Here is a 19,925-nt window from a genome sequence, read left to right on the forward strand (position 1 = left end):
GAAGAATATATGCAGTGTATTATTTGTTGAAACTGTACTTTCGATTTGATTTGAAACTGTCTCATTGCTATATGTTTATCAATAAAACTTTTTTTTAAATTTTTTTATTTATGTGTGTGTGTGTGTGTGTGTGTGTGTGTGGCCAGCCTAGCCCACCAGGGGGCAAGGCTTGCTGGCATGTGGTGCTGGGGGATTGAACCGCGGTCCCTGTGATTTGCTAAGCTTCTGTTTTAGACCACTGAGCCATCTCACCAGCCCCTCAATAAAACTTTGAAAAGAAAAAAAAAATAGTTGATCACTGTGATACACATTGTGTAAACCTATCCCCAGTTGACAAGCCGTTCTGTCTCAGCACTTCCTGCTTGCTTATCTCATAAGTCCTAGACCACTAGAGATCAGCGTCTGATATTCTGGGAATGATCCCGATCAGTGCCCATTGACATGATAACCCCCTCCACATCCTGGGTGGTGTTTTGGTGTTTCTGCTTGGTGTTGCAAGAGGAAGGTGGTCCCTTCCATACATGATGTCATAGGTGAGCAGTGTGGTCTAGGACCTGGGTGTGAACCAAGGAGTAACAATGCTGGAGGTGGCCGCTGAACTGCCCCAGAGGAACAGGTAGTGTTTCATTTGCTGTGCAACTGTTAGGGGCAATAGCCACGTGAGAGTCCAGGTGGGGGCAGGGAGAGAATGAGTGTCTTTACGAAGCCACTGAGGTTTTGAACAGTAGGTTTGGATATAGTAAAATAAGCAGCATCAAAGGAACTTTCTTCTTAATGTTTTATTGGCTCTCAACAACTGCTAAGTGAATAGTTTGGAGGCATGTGTTTTTCTACTTATATCAATACTTTTTTGGTCTTTCTGAGACAGGGTCTTGCTATGCAGTTCAGGCTGGCCTTGAGCTCACTTTGTAGCCCAGGCTGGCCTCAAACACAAATGATCCTCCTGCCTCAGCCTCCAGAGTGCTGGGGTTACAGGCATGTGCCACCACACTCAGGTAACACATTTTTTTTAAAGATGAAAATTGAGTAACTTGAGAGAATTCAAAATAATACTTGAAAGCCTAGACGTGAAAATTTTCTGGTAATTTGGAAACTACAAGGTCAGGAAAATCTTTCCATTAATGTTACACTTAACTGCTAACTTAGTTTATGCAAAATCTTTCCATTGCATCATTTCTCTAAAAGAGAAGATTTAGAGCTGGGGATATAGCTCAGTGTGAAGGCCCAGGCTTCAATCCCCAGTGCTATGGGGTGAGGGGAGTTAGAAGAAAAGAAAGAGGGAAGAGGGACAGAGATAGAGGGGGTGGAGGAGGAGAATATCTAGGTAGCAAGCTAGTTAGCAAGATGATGTTTTATTTTGAATATTTAATTCCAAAGATTTTCCATTTGGGGAATTCTCCTCTTTTTTTTAATTACACGTGTAACACACTTGCTGTTTTAAGTATCTTAAAAGTTCAGTATTTCTGGGGAATAGTTCAGGTGTGAAATTCATTTTTACTGAGCCTAGTGAGTTCAATTTGTATGTCAGCTGTTTTCCTGGATGAAGATAGAGATCAGCCTAGTGTTAGCTCTTGTTCTTGACAAGTGGACCTCTGAGAGCAGCAGCTCCCACAGGTGGTGGTGGGCAGGGCCAGGGGCTGGGGGGTGGGTCAGGGGCTGGGGGGTGGGCCAGGGCCTGGGGGGTGGACTAGGGACTGTCAGGTGGGCATTCGTCTGGCTCAAGTCTGTTGACTTGATTTGGGATGACGGTTTGACGTCAACTGTACTGTACAGATTTGAGAAAAACATTCACCAGCCGAAACTAAGGTATGGAGTGTTGCACTGTGCGCGGCCAGCAGAGTCTGAATCCTGGCTGTGGAACGCTTGCTTCGGCAGCACATACAGGACTGGGTCCTGGCTGTGGCACCAATTGCATGTAAAATTTTCAACAACATTTTTTTATCCTTTTAAACAATGAAGTGTGAAAATGTTCTACAATACTCCTCCAATATGTGGGAGATAGCGGTGGGCAAGATAACTATGGAACTCAGGTTGTTCCTCTGTAAAATGGGAATAATCATGTTAGTTGGAGCCATATGAAACTGTTGGTGTTTAAGTTTTGACCTACTAAGATGGTCATTTCATTTGGCTTAACCCAATCCTTTCTTGCAAGTTGGTATCAGTGCACCACCAGGTCAGGGATTGGTGGGCACTGCACAAAGTGAAGGCCTTTTATCTGCTCTGAACTCTTCACTGGAGACCCCAGAACTCCCTCAAGGAACTGGGACTGTCTGGCTAGCAGAGTAAGGGATCTGGGATCAGCTCCATGGCAAACAGTTTGTCCTTTCTGAGCCTCCGTCTTCTGCCCCAGTGAAGATAAGAATATCTAAGTTAAGTCTGCTGTGAAACAGATGTGAAGTTTCTAGCTGGATGTCCTGGCTCATACTGAGTATTCGATAAATGTTGGGTTTTTCTTCCCCTCTCTAGAAGTGTGATCTTAGGGTCAGGTGGAAGAAGAGCCTGTGTGTTCATTAAGTATTCCTATTCCTAGTTCCAAAAGCTCCTTCAGAAAACTTGGTATTTTTCTTGTCATTCTTAGAATCATATTTGCTAGAACAAAAAGCCTCCAATGTAGATTTCTTTCCAATATTTTTTTTTCCAGAACTGGGAATTGAACACAGGCCCTTGCGCTTGCCAGGCAAGCTCTTATTCTACTGAGCTATCGCCTCAGCCCCTCCAACATGATTTTTAAGTGCCTTTATTTTATAGAAAGATCAAAGCTTGAAGTCACACCATGAATTAGGAACAAACCAGGCCCCAAAATTAGAATCCCTGGTTTGGAGATTGGGATACTTCCTGATGGAAAACAAATACTTTGTTTGCTTTAAATTCTGCCCTGGGGACGGGGGAGATGGCTCAGTAGAATAAGCGCTTCCCTGGCAAGCGTAAAGGCTTCCATTCAATCCCTAGTTGGGCCAAAAAGAAAAAAAAAAAAAAAAAAAAAAAAAAAAAAAAAAAACAACACCTGGTAAATTCCACCCTGGAAACAGAAAAACCTTGGTGTTTATAAGTATTTCTATGCTTTAGCAGACAGGGAGTGATTCATGAAGGTTACTTTTTAGTACTGTTAAAAGCTATTGCTGGATGACATTTATCAAAATGGAACTGCAATATTAGAATAAATATATATCAAAGAAGAAAATCCATGAAGAAGAGGAAAATATGATAGATACATATAAAATTAGAAAGCACATAGGGAATGGCAGTAGGTATAGAGAAAATAATTTTCAAAAACCACTTAATCTTTATAAAACAAAGTTTTGGATTAGTTAAAATTCAGGCTCTTCGTCAAAAGCCTTGATGATTATAGAACTATTTCCCTTTTTGGCACCAGATCTCTTGAACATTGAAATGTGGCATTTAGCTGTGGCTGGGATGACTAAGTAGCTAAGAAAATGCTTTTTTCTAGGTCCTCTGGACCCCCCAAGTGCTGTCCAACGGCGTCCAGTTTTTCCGCATCAGTCGGGACGGTGAGGAGGGCTACCCTGGGGAGTTGAAAGTCTGGGTGACCTACACCCTGGACGGTGGGGAGCTCACAGTCAACTACAGAGCGCAGACCAGTGAGGCCACGCCTGTGAACCTGACCAACCACTCCTACTTCAATCTGGCGGGCCAGGTAAGTAAGCATGCCGCTCCTCCGCTCAGTAGCCGCCCAGAAGAGTCAGGAGGTGCAACTGTGCACTTCCTGCGGGGCTGGGGTCACCCCCAAGAAGGTGAGGGGGCGCGGCCACGCACCTGGCTCTTGGTAGGTGCTCAATAAAAGGACATCATAGATTTTTTGTTTTGTGAAAGTTTTTTCCCCCATAATTTTATTGAGAAACAAATTGAAATGAGACAGTTTCAAATCAAATTGGTAGGACAATTTCAATAATTAACACATTGCATACTTCTTCCTAGTGGTTAATTACTGTACAAGATGCAGACATGATATCCTATTTATGAACACTATTAGAACAAATCCCTCTATTTATTTATTTTTTTAAATATTTATTTGTGTGTGTGTGTGTGTGTGTGTGTGTGTGGCCAGCTCAGCCCACCAGGGGGCGGGGCTGGCTGGCATGTGGTGCTGGGGGATTGAACCGCAGTCCATGTGCGTTGCTTGTTCTAAGTAGGTGCTTTAGACCACTGAGCCATCTCTCCAGCCCAAATCCCTCTATTTATTAAGAGGATGTAACTATATATCTATCCTAACCATTTTGAATACACAGATACAAAATGGACATTCATCTGTATCCCCTTTTTTTGGTAAGTTCCGTTATTTGAATATTATAGATGTGTTAACTCAGCAAAATATTCTAAAAGAGTCCAGTAGTCCATAATAGTATTGGGGCTTCCGCTTCACTGGCAATGTCAGAAATTGTTGACCTGAGTCCCCTACAGCTCAACATAATGTTTTTATACTTTTCTGCTGGATGGTTAAGACCAAGGTAAAGCAGGACCTATGCAACAAGAGTTGTAGCTTTTGGGTCTGATAAGGTCAGTGAAATCCCCTCAGGATTTATGCTGAGATCCTGTACCTCAGATTGTAGAACCTTTGTCAGTGTCAGCCATGTGGATGAGTCACAGCCATTGCTTGGCCAATGTGAGGACATCATAGATTAAGATGGGTGAATATATTGTCCTGCCAAGAGAAGGCGCTTCCCCATATGCTTTGAGACAAGTCACTAGCTATTTCAAGAACTCTCCTGCTCACCCAGCTGCAGCATGTGCTTATATTGGCTTCCGTTTTTGAACTCCCACTCTCCTCCAGACTGCTTCCATTTAAAGTGCATGCCTATCATCCCAGCACTGTGGAGGCTGAGGCAGAAGGATGGCTGTGGGTTCAAGGCCAGCCTGGGCTACAAAGTGGGTTTAAGGCCAGCCTGAACTGCATAGTGAAACACCGTCTCAGCCCCACACCCCCACCCCCAAAAAGTGCCTTCTCCCCTCGGGTGTTTGGCAATGAGGTTGGCCTCACTGGTTACATATGCTGCCGACCTGTGTGCACTCCCACCCCGTGGCCCTGCAGGGCTTCCTGGGAGCCAGTCCTGCCCTGCACAGAACAAGGAAAAGAACGCCAGACTCGAATTTAGAAGGAAGGCCAGGGCTTTTGCATGAATAGGCATATTCTACAGTTCATAATGTTGTCTTTCCTGGAAAGAGCTCCAAAATGCCAGCCCCAGTCAGGTTATCCCTGCCATACCTGCGGCTGCACTTTATTCTCTTGCCTGGTGGCGCCTCTGTGAAGCAGGTAGGGCAAGGATGAGCTGATGGGCACTGTCAGTTTTTGATCTTTAGTTTTCAAAGCTGATTATTTTCCAGCTAGGTCTTATTATCAGAGAAATATGGTAGCTACTTCTGTTTTCTTTTTGAGACAGGGTCTCACTATGCAGGTCAGGCCGATGTTGAGCTTACTTTGTAGCCCAGGCTGGTCTCAAACTCACAACTAGCCTCCAGCCTCAGCCTCTCAGGTACTGGGATTGTTGAGCTGCCTATAACTTACCAGCCACTGTTAGAAGCACTTTATAAAGCTGTTAGGAAAGATATTGAAGTCAGCTGGTCTAGGGATGAACCCCAGTAGGAAGAGCCTTAAAGGCCCACCTGAGGATGATACAGAGCCGCTGACAGCCGCCCCAGTTGTTCCCCTTATGCCCCGCCTTCTCCTCCAGTGGGAACCTTTTTGCTTGTTGAGGGAGGTCACTTGAGACAGACTACAAAGCCAGCCAAACGCTGTAGATTACATCTATTGCTTCCGCCCCGTCGGAGGACTCACCACTGTCCGCTTGTCTTGATTCACTTTGGCAGCCTTTCTGTAAGAGGATGTTCACAGCCAGTGATAGCGCTTGCATTTTTTGCCCTTTTTAAGGAGCTTGCTGCTGCTCTGCTGATTTTTTTTTCTGTATTTTTTTTTCAGATAGCAGAGCTAATTGGTTCTTATGTAATTTCCAAAGTTCACTCTTTAAAAATAAGAAAGATGGTTTTTGTTTGCTTGTTCTTATCTTCGGGAACATCTCCTATCCTCCTTGAGATTTTTAAAAACAAAACAAAAGCCCGAAACAAAATATTCTCCCTGAAGAGGGTCAGCTTTTTAAAATAAGTTCAGAAGAAATGATAGAAATAGAACAAAAATTTTAATTGTAGGCCAGGCATGGCACTGCACGCCTGTAATCCCAGCACTTAGAAAGCTGAGGCCGCAGGATCTTTGCGAGTTTGAGACCAGCCTGGGCTACAAAGTGAGCTCAAGGCCAGCCTGAGCTGCATATCGAGACCCTGTCTCAAAAAGACAAACATTTTTTAAAAAAGATTTTTAATGTAGGTCATAAATTGTGGTGACTTTTCTTTTTGTATATTTGACCAGACAAGTGCTTATTCCACTGAGCTATCTCCCCAGCCCCAGTTTTGTATATTTAGAGACATCCAATTTTATAATAATCTAAAGAAGCAGATTCAGAAATAGAGAAATTATATATGAAGTGTTCCACCTGCCAGTGTGCTCCTGGGAAGGAGACAGATAGCAGCACAAGGTTTGCTAAGACTCTGTCCATATTCCACTCTTCCAAGCCTGCAGAAATGATGGGTATGTCTGAATCTCTTCCCAGGGGCTGAATCATTTCCTAGGTCTCAGGATTCACCCAGAAAGGTGGTCAGTACAAACACCCTACACACACTGTTTGTTTTTGAGACAGGGTCTCATTACATAGTTCAGGCTGACCTCAAACATGATGTAGCCCAGGCTGGCCTCAAAATCACAACAATCTCAAGGGCCAGCCAGATGGTTCAGTGGACTAAAGCACTGCTCAGGCAGGTACAGGGACCAGGGTTCAATCCCCAGCATGCACCCCTGAGGAAGTGCTGAGATGGTGACCAAGACTGGACGTGGTGACGCACATCTGTAATCCCAGTGCTTAGGAGTCTGAAAACAGGAGAATCACTACAAGTCAGATCTGTGTAGTGAGACCCTGAAGACCCTGTACTAAATACAAAATAAAAATTAAAAAAAAAAAATATCAGCAATCCTCCTGTGTCAGCCTTCTGAGTGCTGAGGTTACAGGGTGTGTGTCACCATGCCTAGCTGTAAACTCCCCTTTTATTTCCTCTTAATATGTGCAGCTCGAATCCACAGGCCTTGAGGTTGAGGGCCTCTGCCTTTAGGGTCTCTTGGTCAGAGGTGGCTGGTGGTGACAGACCAGGGGTCAAGGGCTGTTGTAACTCAGACCTCCTTTGTCTATCTTGGGAAGCATTGGTACATGCCTCAAACCCTCTCCAAGAAAAGAGCTCAAAGCTTGATATTTAAAGTAGTCAGCTTGGGCTGCAATGAGTGGCAATAAGTGCTTGCCCGGCAAGCACAAGGTCCCGAGTTCAATCCCCGGTACCACAGGCTGTGCTGGCCACTGAAAATGGGCATGATGGTGCATGCTTGGTATCCCAGCACTGGGGAGGCTGAGACAGGAGGATCACTACAAGCCCAGGCTATATAGCGAGACCCTGTGTCAATAAAAAATAACAATACTAAAACTTTTTTTTTTTTCTCGCTCCAAATGCCTTCAGGGCAGGTTTGGCTGGCTTGAGTTGTGGGGATTGAACCACAGCAACCTGAGCCTGACTGCTTTGTTGAAGCAGCCACTTAAAGAACTGAGCTAAGGGGCAGGCCCCCTAAAACATTTTTTTTAAATGAAACAGTCAGCTCACCTTTTTTCACCTTCTTGTTTTCTAAACTTAGTATTTTTGCTCTTCTTTGGAACCTAAGAATTGGCCCATCTCTTCTAACTTGAGGGTTCGAGTCCTGAGAGACTGCAGGGAGAGCTCTCTGTTCTCAATGAACGGAAAAGGCCTGTAGGGTGTAGTGCTTTTTGTTTTCCTGCTCTGCCTCCTGTGCCTCCCACAGAACCCAGAGCATGTGTTTTCTTCCTGGAAATGTTGCCCAAAGAGCCGTGACAGCACATCTGGGGAATGTGACATGAAAAGCCACAGCTGTGGTTCCGCTGTGACGAGGCAGAGCAGGTCAGCGGGGATCCAGGTGCCTCCACTGGCCAGTCTACTTCCTCAGTGCTTGGGTGTTTGTCTTGGGGTTGTCCCCTCGTGGTCATCGAATGTCTGCGACAGCCCCGGGACTCACTTCCTCATATGATCATCTCCAGAGACAAAAAAGGATCCATTCCTTTTTCATATCTCTAATGTGCCTCCTCTGTTTAGAACACAGAAAACCTTTCTAGAAGCCTCCGGCAGGCCCAAACCGTGGCTCTCATCATGCCTGGCCTAACTGCCAGTAAGGGCAAGGTCATCCAACCCGCAGCCCACCTTTCTCCTGCCTCTTTTTAAAAAGATATGTTTTAAACAGAAGTCTTGTGAATTGTCTTTATGATACTATATATTTTATATGTTCCTCAAAACAGTTCCTCCTCATTCAATAAAAAGACATAAAAGGCAGGAATGAGGCCTTGAGTGGGACGCTCCTGGAATTAATGGTACTTGTGCTCAGGGGTTGGGGCTCCCTCCCCTGACTCTGTGACACCCCCCCCTCCATAAATAAGCAAGTCCGTTTCTGCCCAGAGAACAGAAACATGTTCTTGGAGGACTTGCTGTGGCTTTTGTGTAATAACCAGCAGTTCCGTGGTGCCCGTGCACTGGGATGTTAGGAACTGGGTGACAGCAGCGGTCCTGGCAGTACACAGGAAGGTGCTTTAGGCCCTGTGCAAGTCTCAGTAGCTTTGCAAAGTCCCGTCACAAACTGGCAGCAACTAAAGGAAGTTAACCAAAGTAAATCCTGAGCACGGAGATTGGCCTCGAGGTCCATCAGCGTGTCTTGCCATTTTCATCAGCCTGGAAAGGACGCGGATCCAGCAGTCCTGCTCTGTCCCAGTGCACCACTGTATTTTTTTTCAGTGCATATCAGAAATACATTTTTACTTGAAAACAACTTAAATTTTTACACAAATTATTTTAGTATATAAACTTGAATTTGTTTTCATATAGAATATAAAGATTTCCATCATTAATTTTTCATATAAAGGGTATTATAGGCTGGAAGGAAAACCCGTTCTGCGCACATGTATATCTTCCATGTGCGGCTCTGAAAACAAACAGTGTAGAGCTCCTACACATAAATTAGATCAAGTGACATTATACATGGGGGGGGAATTATTCTCCATAATCTGATTGAAGAAGCAAACATGACACCAAAACTGTGCAAATAAGAATAAGTCAGAAAATTTAGTTAGGGGCCTGGCCAGACAGCTCAGCCGATTAAAGCGCCTGCTTAGGCAGATGCAAAGACTGGGGTTTGCTCCACAGGCCATGCCGGCCCTGCCCCCAGGGCGTGCTGAGACAATGATTGAGACTGGGCGTGCTGGCGCATGCCTGTAATCCCAGCACTTGGGAGGCCGAAAACAAGAGAATCACTCAGTCCACAATCTGTGTAGTGAGACCCTGTAGACCCTGTAGATTCTGTACTAAAGAAAAAAAGAAAGAAAATGTCATTAGGACACAGCAGATTATATGGGAAGGCCTATGAGGCTGTAGTGTATACATACCACATTAAAACAGCTAGGAAGAGCTATTTCCAGAGAAAGGCTGGAATGAGAGATTTTCACGAAAGCAAACTAATTTGTCAACTGCCAAACAAAACTGAGCACATGAGTGTCACTATACCAAAGGCCTCTTATTCCAGTCTCTGTGCAGCATGCTAAGAGGCAATTAGAACATGTCCAGTGGCACATGCGGGACATTGATAGCCACACCTTTGTCTCACCAAATTTCAAGCATGTCTTGTCTTAGATCGAGTATAACTTTTATCTATTATTTCATCCTATAACAACATGTGAAGACAACGTTCATTCTGTGCCCGAGGATGACCAGCAACCTTGTTTATAACTTGCTCCAGGCCTTGCTTCTTTTCCTCAATGAAATTGTCCTCAAATATTCCATCATCTCTTCTAAAAGGAAGTTGACGCAACAATGCCTTCGCAGGGATGGGGGCAACTACAACCGTGCTGTCTCTTTCTAGTTCACTTTGGAGCTGTTCAAAGTCGCTGTAGCTTCTGCTAACAGTAGATTCCTTTAGTTTGAATATAGGAGGGTTTGTCTTGACCCTGATCTCGTAGGTGGTGGCGAGGCGGCCCATGTGACCCCCACCGTCTGCGGGCTGCTCGCAGAGATCTCGAGGAAGTTGCTGGGCGGCCCGTAGGCATCACTCAGGCTCTGCGACTTGGTGATGAGGCGCCGGGTGTCCCCCACTGTGTGTGCCATTCGCCGTGGCCGCCAGCGCGGGGCTCCCTTCGCTCCCTCGCGTTGCACAGACGGACACGGGGACACGCTCGCAGCATTCGTGGGGCGGCCGAGCACGTGGGGCGGGGTTTCCACCACTGCATTTTTCCAGGCCACATGTAGCACAGAATGAATGCTTCTCTTCTGCCCAGGAAGGCCGCTGCTGCCCGGGGTGCCCGGCAGACGCTCCTCCCCTGCTCCCCGCTTCTTCCAGCCATCTCAGAGTCGCCAGTTGATTGGGGGGTTGACATGTGAATTTCACGTTCATTCATTTTCTTCCTGCCTTAGTTCCTTTTGCTTGTTGTGTGTTGTTTTGAGATAGGGTTTTGCTATGGAGTTCAGCCTCGACCTGAAATCACTGCATTGCCCACAAGGGCTTCAAACTCATACTAATCTTGCTGCCTCCTGAGTGCTGGGATTGCAGGTGTGCAGCACCATGCCTGGCCCTAGTTCTTAAAAATCAAAACAAGCCAGGTGTGGTGGTGCATGCCTGTAATCCTGGTACTCCAGAGGCCAGTCTGAACTTTGTAGCATCTCAAAAAAAAAACAAACAAACAAGAAAAGGATAAACTGTGGCATAGTCACACAGTAGAATACTACTCAAGGATGAAAAGGGCCAAATTATGAAACCAGTAACATAGGTAATCTAATGTGGCAGATTTGAGGCACAGAGCACATCCGGGAGATTCTAGTTCTGTGAAGTTCCAGAGTGAGCAGAACCAATCTCTAGCAATAGAAATCAGTGTGTTGGTAATTAGAGATATGTACCTTTTTTAAAAGAATGAAAAGATGCAGGCATTGAGGAAACAGTAACGACCTGGGCAGGTGTGAGGCCCGAGGCAGACCTGACCGTCTGCAATATTTCCTTGTTGGTGATGTTCCAGAGGCCGCATTTAAGTCTGACTTGTACAAAGGAAGGACAAAAGAGTCTTTTTTTGTCTTTTTGAGATTTGAGACAAGATCTCGCCGTGCAGTTCAGGCTGGCCTTGAGCACACTTTGTAGCCCAGGCTGGTCTTGAACTGGCAATGACCCTCCTGCCTCAGCCTCCTGAGTGGCTGGCATCACAGGTGTGCATCACCACACCTGGTAGGACAAAGGAGTCTTCTTAGGGGGCTCTTCAGCAGTGCATGGGCCATAACCCAAAACCCTCTGTTAGGGCTGAGGGTGTAGCTCAGTGGCAATACATTTGCCGAGCATGTGCAAGGCCCTGGGTTAGGTCCCCAGCACTGCAAGCAGCAACAACAAAAAAGCAAGCCACGCATGTTGGAGCAGGTCTTATAATCCCAGCTACTTGAGAGGCTGAGGCAGCAGGATTGCAAATTCAAGGCCAACCTGGGTAACCTAGCAACCTTGTTTCAAAATGAAATGACTTACTGAAGATCAGCTCAGTGTGAAGGCCCCGAGGTCAATCCGTGGTATCACAAAATAACACAAAACAAAACTCCATGTTGAGCCAAGCATTGAACAGTTCCAAAAATCGGTCTCTTCATTTCCGCCTTGCTCAGTCCCAGAAGCCTCTGCGGTGGCAGCACCGTGCTGAGGTATAAGAGGACCGCAGAAAGGAGGGCCACACAGGAGAGATGGTGTCACCCTGAGCGGTCTGGGCAGGGCGCAGGTCCCTCCCACTTTGGAGCCGCCCTTTGACATCTGAAGTGAAGCTGAGCAAGGGAGTGTGGGCGGAGGAGAGGCCCAGCAGCCGCCCTGGGGGACTGTGAGGGAATCACTTCTTCAGCAACGCACAGGAGCACAATTAAGCCAGTTCCTGCAGTCTCATGGTCTCTGAATCGTAGCGTTTCTTTTCAGAGTGGCTGCATCTGAACAGGTGGCCCAAGGCTTTCTGTTCTGCAGCTCTCAGCCTGGTTCCCTGTCTGGAAAAGGCTCAGTTTTGATTTGCTTGGAGTTTCCTAGCCTCGGCACTATTGAAACCAAGGACCAGATCATTCTTCATTGCAGTGAGGGATGGGCGTGTTCTGGGCAGTTAGCAGTACCCCCTAGATGCCTACGTGTCACCACCCGTGGTCACGATCATCATGCCAAGTGTCCCCTAAAGAACCAGCTAAGAACCTCTGGAGTAGCTATTTTTGATCATTTGTTAAGCACTTGATTTCTTTGCCCCTCTTTTGCTGTGAGGCTTTTATTTATTTATTTGGTGGTACCAGGGATTGAACTCAGGACCTTGTCCTTGCCAGGCAAGCACTTATTCCACTGAGCTGTCACCCTAGCCCTGCTGTGAAGCTTTAAAATGTTACTATTAGTAAATGCTACTTTAAAATGTTACTACTATTTAAAATGCTACTACTAAGGTACTAAATATTATTTTTAAAAATAAGCCTTTGCATTAGAAATATGCATGTATAAATTGCTTGCCAAGTTGCAAATGGCACAACATGCCCTTACCAGGCTCCTCCAAAGGACCCTGGAAGAAATGGGGACATTATTACCCCACATTGGCACCAAAAGGCATGAGATTCCAGGGGACCCTGAGGCTGGCCGGGCCATGCAGTGAGGTCTGGAACAGTGAACCCCACCTGCGTGCTGCGAGCTGGCGCCCCTTGCTGCTCTGTCTGCCTGGATTGTGTGGGAGAACAGCAGAGCCACCTTCACAAAGAAGCCCGGGGCCAAAAGACTTCCACACACTCTGGTCCCCCTCACTCTGGGTTTCCTGTTCCGCTTACAGAAGCAATCGCTCATTGGGAACCTCTCCCAGTTTTGTAACTGTGTGGAGGTTCAGCCCACCTACGTTTAAATGATTGTATTCAATCATCACCATTGGTCAATACGAATTTCTAAATGAAAACATTTTTGCAAAAGAATTTATAAAGCAAATATGTAAAATAATAGTAAGCTCTCGTCTGCTCATGTTTCCCTTTCTGTTTTCTCCCAGGGCTCCCCAAATATATATGACCATGAAGTCACCATAGAAGCAGATACTTTTTTACCCGTGGATGAAACTCTGATTCCTACAGGTAGGAGTGTCATGGTCTTGGGTTGGATTCAAAGCCTGGGGAAGAACAATAGTGGAGAAACTGGTGAAACCTTAATAAAGGCTGTAGCTGAGTTAATAGAATGAGACTGGTGTTAATTGCCTGCTTTTGATATTTGTATCCTGTTTATATAAGTTGTTAACGTTAGGGAAAGCAGAGTGAAAGGAATACAGAGATGTACTTTTGTTTATTTTTTTATTTTTTTGAAACAAGCCTTCACTATGAAGTTCAGGCTGGCCTTGAACTCACTTTGTAGCCCAGGCTGGCTTTGAACTCGCAGGGGCTCTTTCGGCCTCAGCCTCCCAGCTGATGGAATTACAGGCAAGTGCCCAGGGTCTTGCTGTGAGTTCAGACTGGCCTTGAGCTCACTTTGTATCCCAGGGTGGTCTCAAACTCACATCAGTCCTCCTGCCTCAGCCTCCTGAGTGCTGGGATTACAGGCAGCCATATTTCTCTAAATCTAAAAATTATCTCAAAATTTCAAGGTTAAAGGAAAATCTGAATAAGATACTACTTCCAGTTTACCAGACACCTTAAGCCGGAGGAGGGCTTTTGCTTTAGTCTGGCCTCTTTAAGACAATGGGGTTGTCCCTTTTTGTTTTAATAACTGGATCTTTTTTTTTTTTTTTTTCGGAACTGGGGATTGAACTCAGACCCTTGCACTTGCCAGGGAAGAGTTTATTCTATTGGGCCATCTCCCCGGCCCCAATAACTGAATCTGAAGGAGCCCATTCGCTTGTTTTACTATTGCTTGAGCTATAGGGTTACAAGGTATACTTATGATATGTTTAGTATGCCAGAGTTGAAAGAAAACCCCAAAACAATTGGAAATAGAGGCAAGGTCATTGTCATCTCATTTGTGAAAGCAATCCCACTACAATAAAACATGAGAGTAAAATGATATTTAATGTGTTTTACTCATATTCATCAAAAGGGTTATGATGAGTTGGTCTGTTTGTCCAGTGTCATTGATTTTCAACCGTAGCATTGACACCTATATAAAGAATAGACTTGCTGTTTTTGGCAGTTGGGGCAGATGCAGATGATTTGGGGGGCCTGTTTGTATAAGATTGAAACAATGAAGAGTGCCTTAGCTCCCTGGTGAAAAAAATTATGAAGCAAGAGCCTCTTTTCAATATTGTCTGTAGATATATTTTCTATTCATTGTTTGGGCTGTGTAATAGTTGAGGGTCTTTGTTGTAGAAAGCATAACCAGGGTCAGCCCTCCACTAGGGGGCCAGGAGATGAGAGGGTGAGGGCATGGGATAGAGCAAGGTGCCGTGCAGGGTCTAGTCGAATTCTGCAGCTTTCTAAACATGTGAAAGAGCATTTTATCATTGCCATTATAAATAAGGGTAATTTCAATAACCCGTAGAGTTCTCACAGCGTAAGCCAAATCAATGACAATATTGAGTGATTGATTAAGGAACATATCTGTTATCAATCATGGTGGTCCTACAAGTTGAATCTGTGTAGAATGTTAGCAGATAGCGAGATAAAGCTTTATAAAGAAAACTTGAGATCAAGGGCAACATAACATATTAGCCTAACAACCATAGTGATATATTAAGTGACATGAAGGAATTTTTTTTCCAAATTTGTGATTTTTAAAAATAGTGTTATCTGAGAAGGATGAATCTATCTATAGATGTATTTTATGGGTCACTATTTGGACTGTAGAGTTGAGGCATCCTTCCACATGGTAAGCCTTGAAAAACTGTGTCTTTTGTGGTGGGTTATCTGTGTTGGGTTGGCTTGCATACTTTGTCACCAATAACTAGAGCACAAGTTTGGGAAAGACAGGTATTTGAGTTTAAAAGTTTACCATCATTAGGGGCTGGTGAGATGGCTCAGTGGTTTAAAGCACCTACTTAGAACAAACTTAGCAAAGCACAGGGACCGCGGTTCAATCCCCCAGCACCACATGCCAGCCAGCCCTGCCCCCAGGTGGGCTGAGCTGGCCACACACACACACACGCACACACATAAATAGATAAAAGTAAAAAAAATAAATAAAAGTTTACCATCATGAATAATTTTAGCCTGGGAGTCACCAATATGATGAGATGGTTTTTAGCCTTGTAACTCTGAAGGCCTATAGATCTGAGAAATAGAAATATGTGTAATACACCATGAAATGAGCAACTATGGATGTTACACACCTGGTTGGAACTGCCTGAGAAGGCAGCTTTGTCTTTTTTTTTTTTTAAACATTTATTTATTTATTGTGTGTGTGTGGCCAGCTCAGCCCACCAGGGGGCGAGGCTGGCTGGCATGTGGTGCTGGGGGATCGAACCGTGGTCCCTGTGCTTTAGCCAAGCTTGTTCCAAGTAGGTGCTTTAGACCACTGAGCCATCTCGCCAGCCCAGCTTTGTCTTGTATTATGTCTCTGACCAGTTTAGGTGTCCCTATCATCTGTGTAGAAAAGCTTGTATTTAATATTGATCTCAAAAATGAGACTTCTGGGGGCCCGGGAGATGGCTCAGTGGAATAAGTGCTTCCCTGGCAAGCACAAGGGCCTGAGTTCAATCCCCGGTTCCACAAAAAAAAAAAAAAAAAGAAAAAGAAAAAGAAATGAGACTTCTGGCTTTGGTCTGAAGGCATCAGTTGAATGGGAGAGGAGAGTTGAGACCCTGGCAAGAGTGCAGATGGGCCCTGGGGAGTCGCCCCTGCGAGATTTTGAACAACAAGGAGCTTTTGCAGGGGATTTTGGGCTCAATCAAACCAACCAGAGCAAAGTTTAAAGCACCTAAACACACGTATTTCTTCCTACAAAGAAGGAAATGCATCCTCCAGGCATCCGTGCTGGACATATTTGAATCGCCACCTCTTCTTTTTCCTTCCTTTGATAGGGCGAAAACTTATCATCCCAGATCTTTTCATATCCAAGTACATCTCTCATCCCTAAAGCCTTTTGCCATATTGACTTCTCCATCCTGCTTATTTCTTTCCAAACCAAACGCGGCTGGCTGCGTGGATTCCATAGTGTCAGTTGTTTTCTCAAATTGTTGCATTGTAAGTGTGACTGGCCACCAATAAGTGAAGGGAACTTGTCTGTACTGAAGCGCAAAAGAACAGATTAACTCTTAACTACAGTCTAAGAAGTTACAGAATGCAAGAAACATTTTTAAGCACATCAATTGAGCAAAAATGCCAACTTAAAGGTAAGGCTGTGGGATGTGCCTGTAGTCCCAGCATTTGAGAGGCTGAGGCAGGAGGTTTGCTGTGAGTTTGAGCCAAGAAAAAAAAAAAAAGCAAAAAAACAGAGAGAGAGAGAGAGAGAGAGAGAGAGAGAGAGAGAGAGAGAGAGAGAGAGAAACAGAAAGAGACATAGAGAGAAAGGGAGAGAGAAGGGAATGGAGAAGTAAAAGAAAAAAGAAAAGACGGCCGGCCAAATAGCTCAGCAGATTAAAGCACCTGCAAGCAGGCTCAGGGGCCCAGGGTTCAATCCCAGGGACTGCTGTGCTGGCCCTGACTAGGGGCAGGCAGAGACCACAATTGAGACTTGGTGTGGTTGCGCACACCTGTAATCCCAGCTCTTGGGAGGCTATAAACAGGCAGATTGCTACGACTCCGATCTAGTAGTGAAACCCTGAACACCCTGTAGACCCTTCCCTAAAATACAAAAAAAAAAAAAAAAAGTTAATATACCAATCAGCTAAGATTTGTAACAGTGAGCTTTTGTAACTTTAAGGAACAGCATTTATGTGTAACAGACCATCTGGGTGAAGTTCCAGGCAGGTTTTTTTTTGTTGTTCCTCTCTTTGTTGTTCTAGGCTCAGAACATTTGCTTGTTGTTGTTCCTGGTTGGGCCGCGTGACTGAGTTTCTCTATAATCTCCAGCGGGGGTTTTATGTGCACTCCGAGAGCAGCTTTCCTAGCTGCTTGCTTAAGAGAAAGTGTTTATAGTCCGATTTTTAATTTTGCCTTGTGTGCGCGAGGCTGTTTGGCCACCCAAGTGTCTGTTTTATCCCCCCGCATTGGTTTCACTGTGCTTAAAATACCTCAAGTATTCTGCAGCTTCTGCATAGACACGAAAGGTCCTGGGTAAAGTGGGCCACCCAAAGGTGGCAGGGGACATGTCTTCCTCTCCACAGGGACCCTTCCACACAGGCACAGAGCTGGTAAAAAAACCAAGGGTGAGCCTCGCATTGCAAAAGAAGTGAGTATGCTTACTTGCGGAGACCCAGGTTGGACTCCAGAGGCCGCGAGAGCGAAGCTGTCCTTTGATCCTTCGGCAACGGTGCATTTCTGAGCTCACGCAAAGCAGCTGCAGGTGATGGCTTAGCCTTGGCGTCCTTGACTCTTTCTAAAATACCGCTAAGAGTTTCTCTGAGGAGAACGCAATGTCTTAGGCCTGCGATCATAATTTTAATTTGTCCCGGGTAGTCTGAACCACTGTCTGTGACATTGGTGGCAACTGTTTTGAATTTTGAGGCATAGCTATAAAGGGGTCCTGGTGACTTTGCTGGGGCTTGGGCACTCGGTGGTCGACTCCCAGTTAAGTGTCCAGGCAGGGGCTGCACCCTTCCCCCTTACATTATCACTATCTGCATGAAATGCAGAGCCCAACAGCAGCTTTTTCTTTTTTCTTTTCTTTTCTTCTTTTTTTCAGAACCAGGCATTGAACTCGGGCCCTTGCCCTTGCGAGGCAAGTGCTTATTCTACTGAGCCATCTCCCTGGCCCCTTTCATTTTGGACATCTTTACTTTTTTTTTTTTTTAAACCAGTATCTCATTTATTATTTTTACAATGTTTTTTAAGATGACTTTCCTCATTACAGTTATATCATTTCCAGAGCTACAAGGCTGCAGCAAGAACCTGAACTTTATGAGAGTCTGTCTTTACATTTTGGCAGATCTTAATGTATTTTTTTTAAAAATTTTTTTATTTATTTATGTGTGTGTGTGTGTGTGTGGCCAGCTCAGCCCACCAGGGGGCAGGGCTGGCTGGCATGTGGTGCTGGGGGATTGAACCGCGGTCCCTGGGCTTTGCTAAGCTGTTCTAAGTAGGTGCTTTAGACCACTGAGCCATCTTGAGACAGGGTATCGCCACATAGATCAGGCTGGCCTTAAACTCACCTTATAACCCAGGCTGGCCTCAAGCCTGTGGTGACCCTCCTGCCTCAGCCTCCCCAGTACACAGGTGTGTGCCGCCAGGCCTGACAGCTTCTGCAGTATTTAAATTTTTTCCCTGGAGAGGAGTGTCTCTGCTAGAGGTGCTTTTGTTTGTGTGGTGGGAATAGCAACCCTGCAAAGGGACAAGAGGAGCACCTTTTACAGAGCTGAGACATTGTTTCAGTTTGCAGCCAACTTGCTTCAGTCCTCTGCACCCATGTCACCCTGCAACAGGAATCAGGGACAGCACTGGCAATTGACAATGAACAATTAACAATAAGCAGAGACTGAAATCTCTTACCCAGACACTTTTATTTTTTATTTATTTTTCTCTATAATTTCTCTGTATATTTAGGACAGGGTCTACAGTAGATTGGACTCATAGTGAGTCTCCTGTTTTCAGTCTCCCAAGTACTGCAATTACAGACGCGTGCTGCCACTCTTGGTCTCAATCGCCAGCTCAGCACCCACCCCCCTGCCACCGGGGCAGGGCCGGCACTACATGCAGGGGATCAAAGCCTGGCCACTGCACTCTGCCTAAGCAGGCACTTTAGTCCACTGAGCTATCCGGCTGGCCCTATCCAGACTTTTTTTTCCCCCCGAGGGGGAGGGGGGGTGGGGGGTGGCTGGGGAGGGCTGGTTCCGGCTGCTTTAAGGGTAGATCTGGTGTGGCATGTGGAGCTGGGGATCGAACTGTGGTCCCCTGTGCCTGACTGAGTTTGACCTAGCAGGTGCTTTAAACAACTGAGCTAACCCACAAGTCCCCTATCCAGACATTTTTAAATGATCATGTAATGGGCTGAGGGGATAGCTGTGCAGTCTAAGTGCCTGCCTGGTAAGCTGAAGGACCTGGGTTCGATTCCCAGTACCACGTGCCATGCTGCCATTCCAGCCACCCAAGCTAGGTGTAGTGTTGCACACCTGTAATCCAGTGCTGGGGAGGCTGAGGCAGGAGGATCACTATGAGTCTCAGCTGCGTAGTAAGACCCTGTACCAAATAAATAAATTTTTTAAAAATGATATTGTAAGTGCTTCCTAAAACAGTTCTTCTCTTTGACAAAAGTTTGGCCCATGATACAGTAACAGAAATGAGAAAACAGAAAGGAAGGTTAAGAGAAAGTGTGTAAGGAAACACTACCCCTGCTTAGTAAGCAACTGGAAGGGACAACCTCTGGGTGGAAGGGACCGAGGCTGTGACCTTGCCAAGATGTCCTAGGCAGAGATTTAGTTCAATCACTGAGAAAATCATCAAGAACTCAGAGCCGCAGCTTCTTAGGCAGAAGAGAGCCTCAGAGAGACAGCAACCAACGGAGACCTCTGCAGTTCTGTTTTGTACCTCAAGCACCTGAGAACAAAGGCACAAAAGGGCGTGGGGAGCGGGAGGGGGCGCGGGGCCAGGGCGGCCTGTGCTACCGGGGATTGAACCCTGGTCCCTGCACTTGCCTAAGCAGGCACTGCTCAGTCGGCTGAGCTGTCTCGCTGGCCCCGTATGGGAGTCTTATCAGGGGACAGGGCTGGGATGGGGTGGCTTCTTGCATGACA

At 45.7% G+C, this 19,925-nt stretch overlaps 1 protein-coding gene and 1 pseudogene across 1 annotated transcript in view; one reads left to right on the forward strand and one right to left on the reverse strand.

The window, feature by feature from the left end:
- The window catches only part of Galm (galactose mutarotase), a 76,211-nt gene that overhangs the window by 19,959 nt on the left and 36,327 nt on the right, over positions 1–19,925 (forward strand). The window contains exons 3-4 of the mRNA XM_004627626.2: positions 3,449–3,655; positions 13,167–13,248. Of these exons, the coding sequence (XP_004627683.1) occupies positions 3,449–3,655; positions 13,167–13,248 (289 nt within the window). The remainder of the gene's footprint in view (positions 1–3,448; positions 3,656–13,166; positions 13,249–19,925) is intronic.
- On the reverse strand, positions 9,849–10,263 carry LOC101560947 (annotated as a pseudogene).

This window comes from Octodon degus, unplaced genomic scaffold, assembly GCF_000260255.1.
Source record: "Octodon degus isolate 3935 unplaced genomic scaffold, OctDeg1.0 scaffold00020, whole genome shotgun sequence".
NCBI lineage: Eukaryota > Metazoa > Chordata > Mammalia > Rodentia > Octodontidae > Octodon > Octodon degus.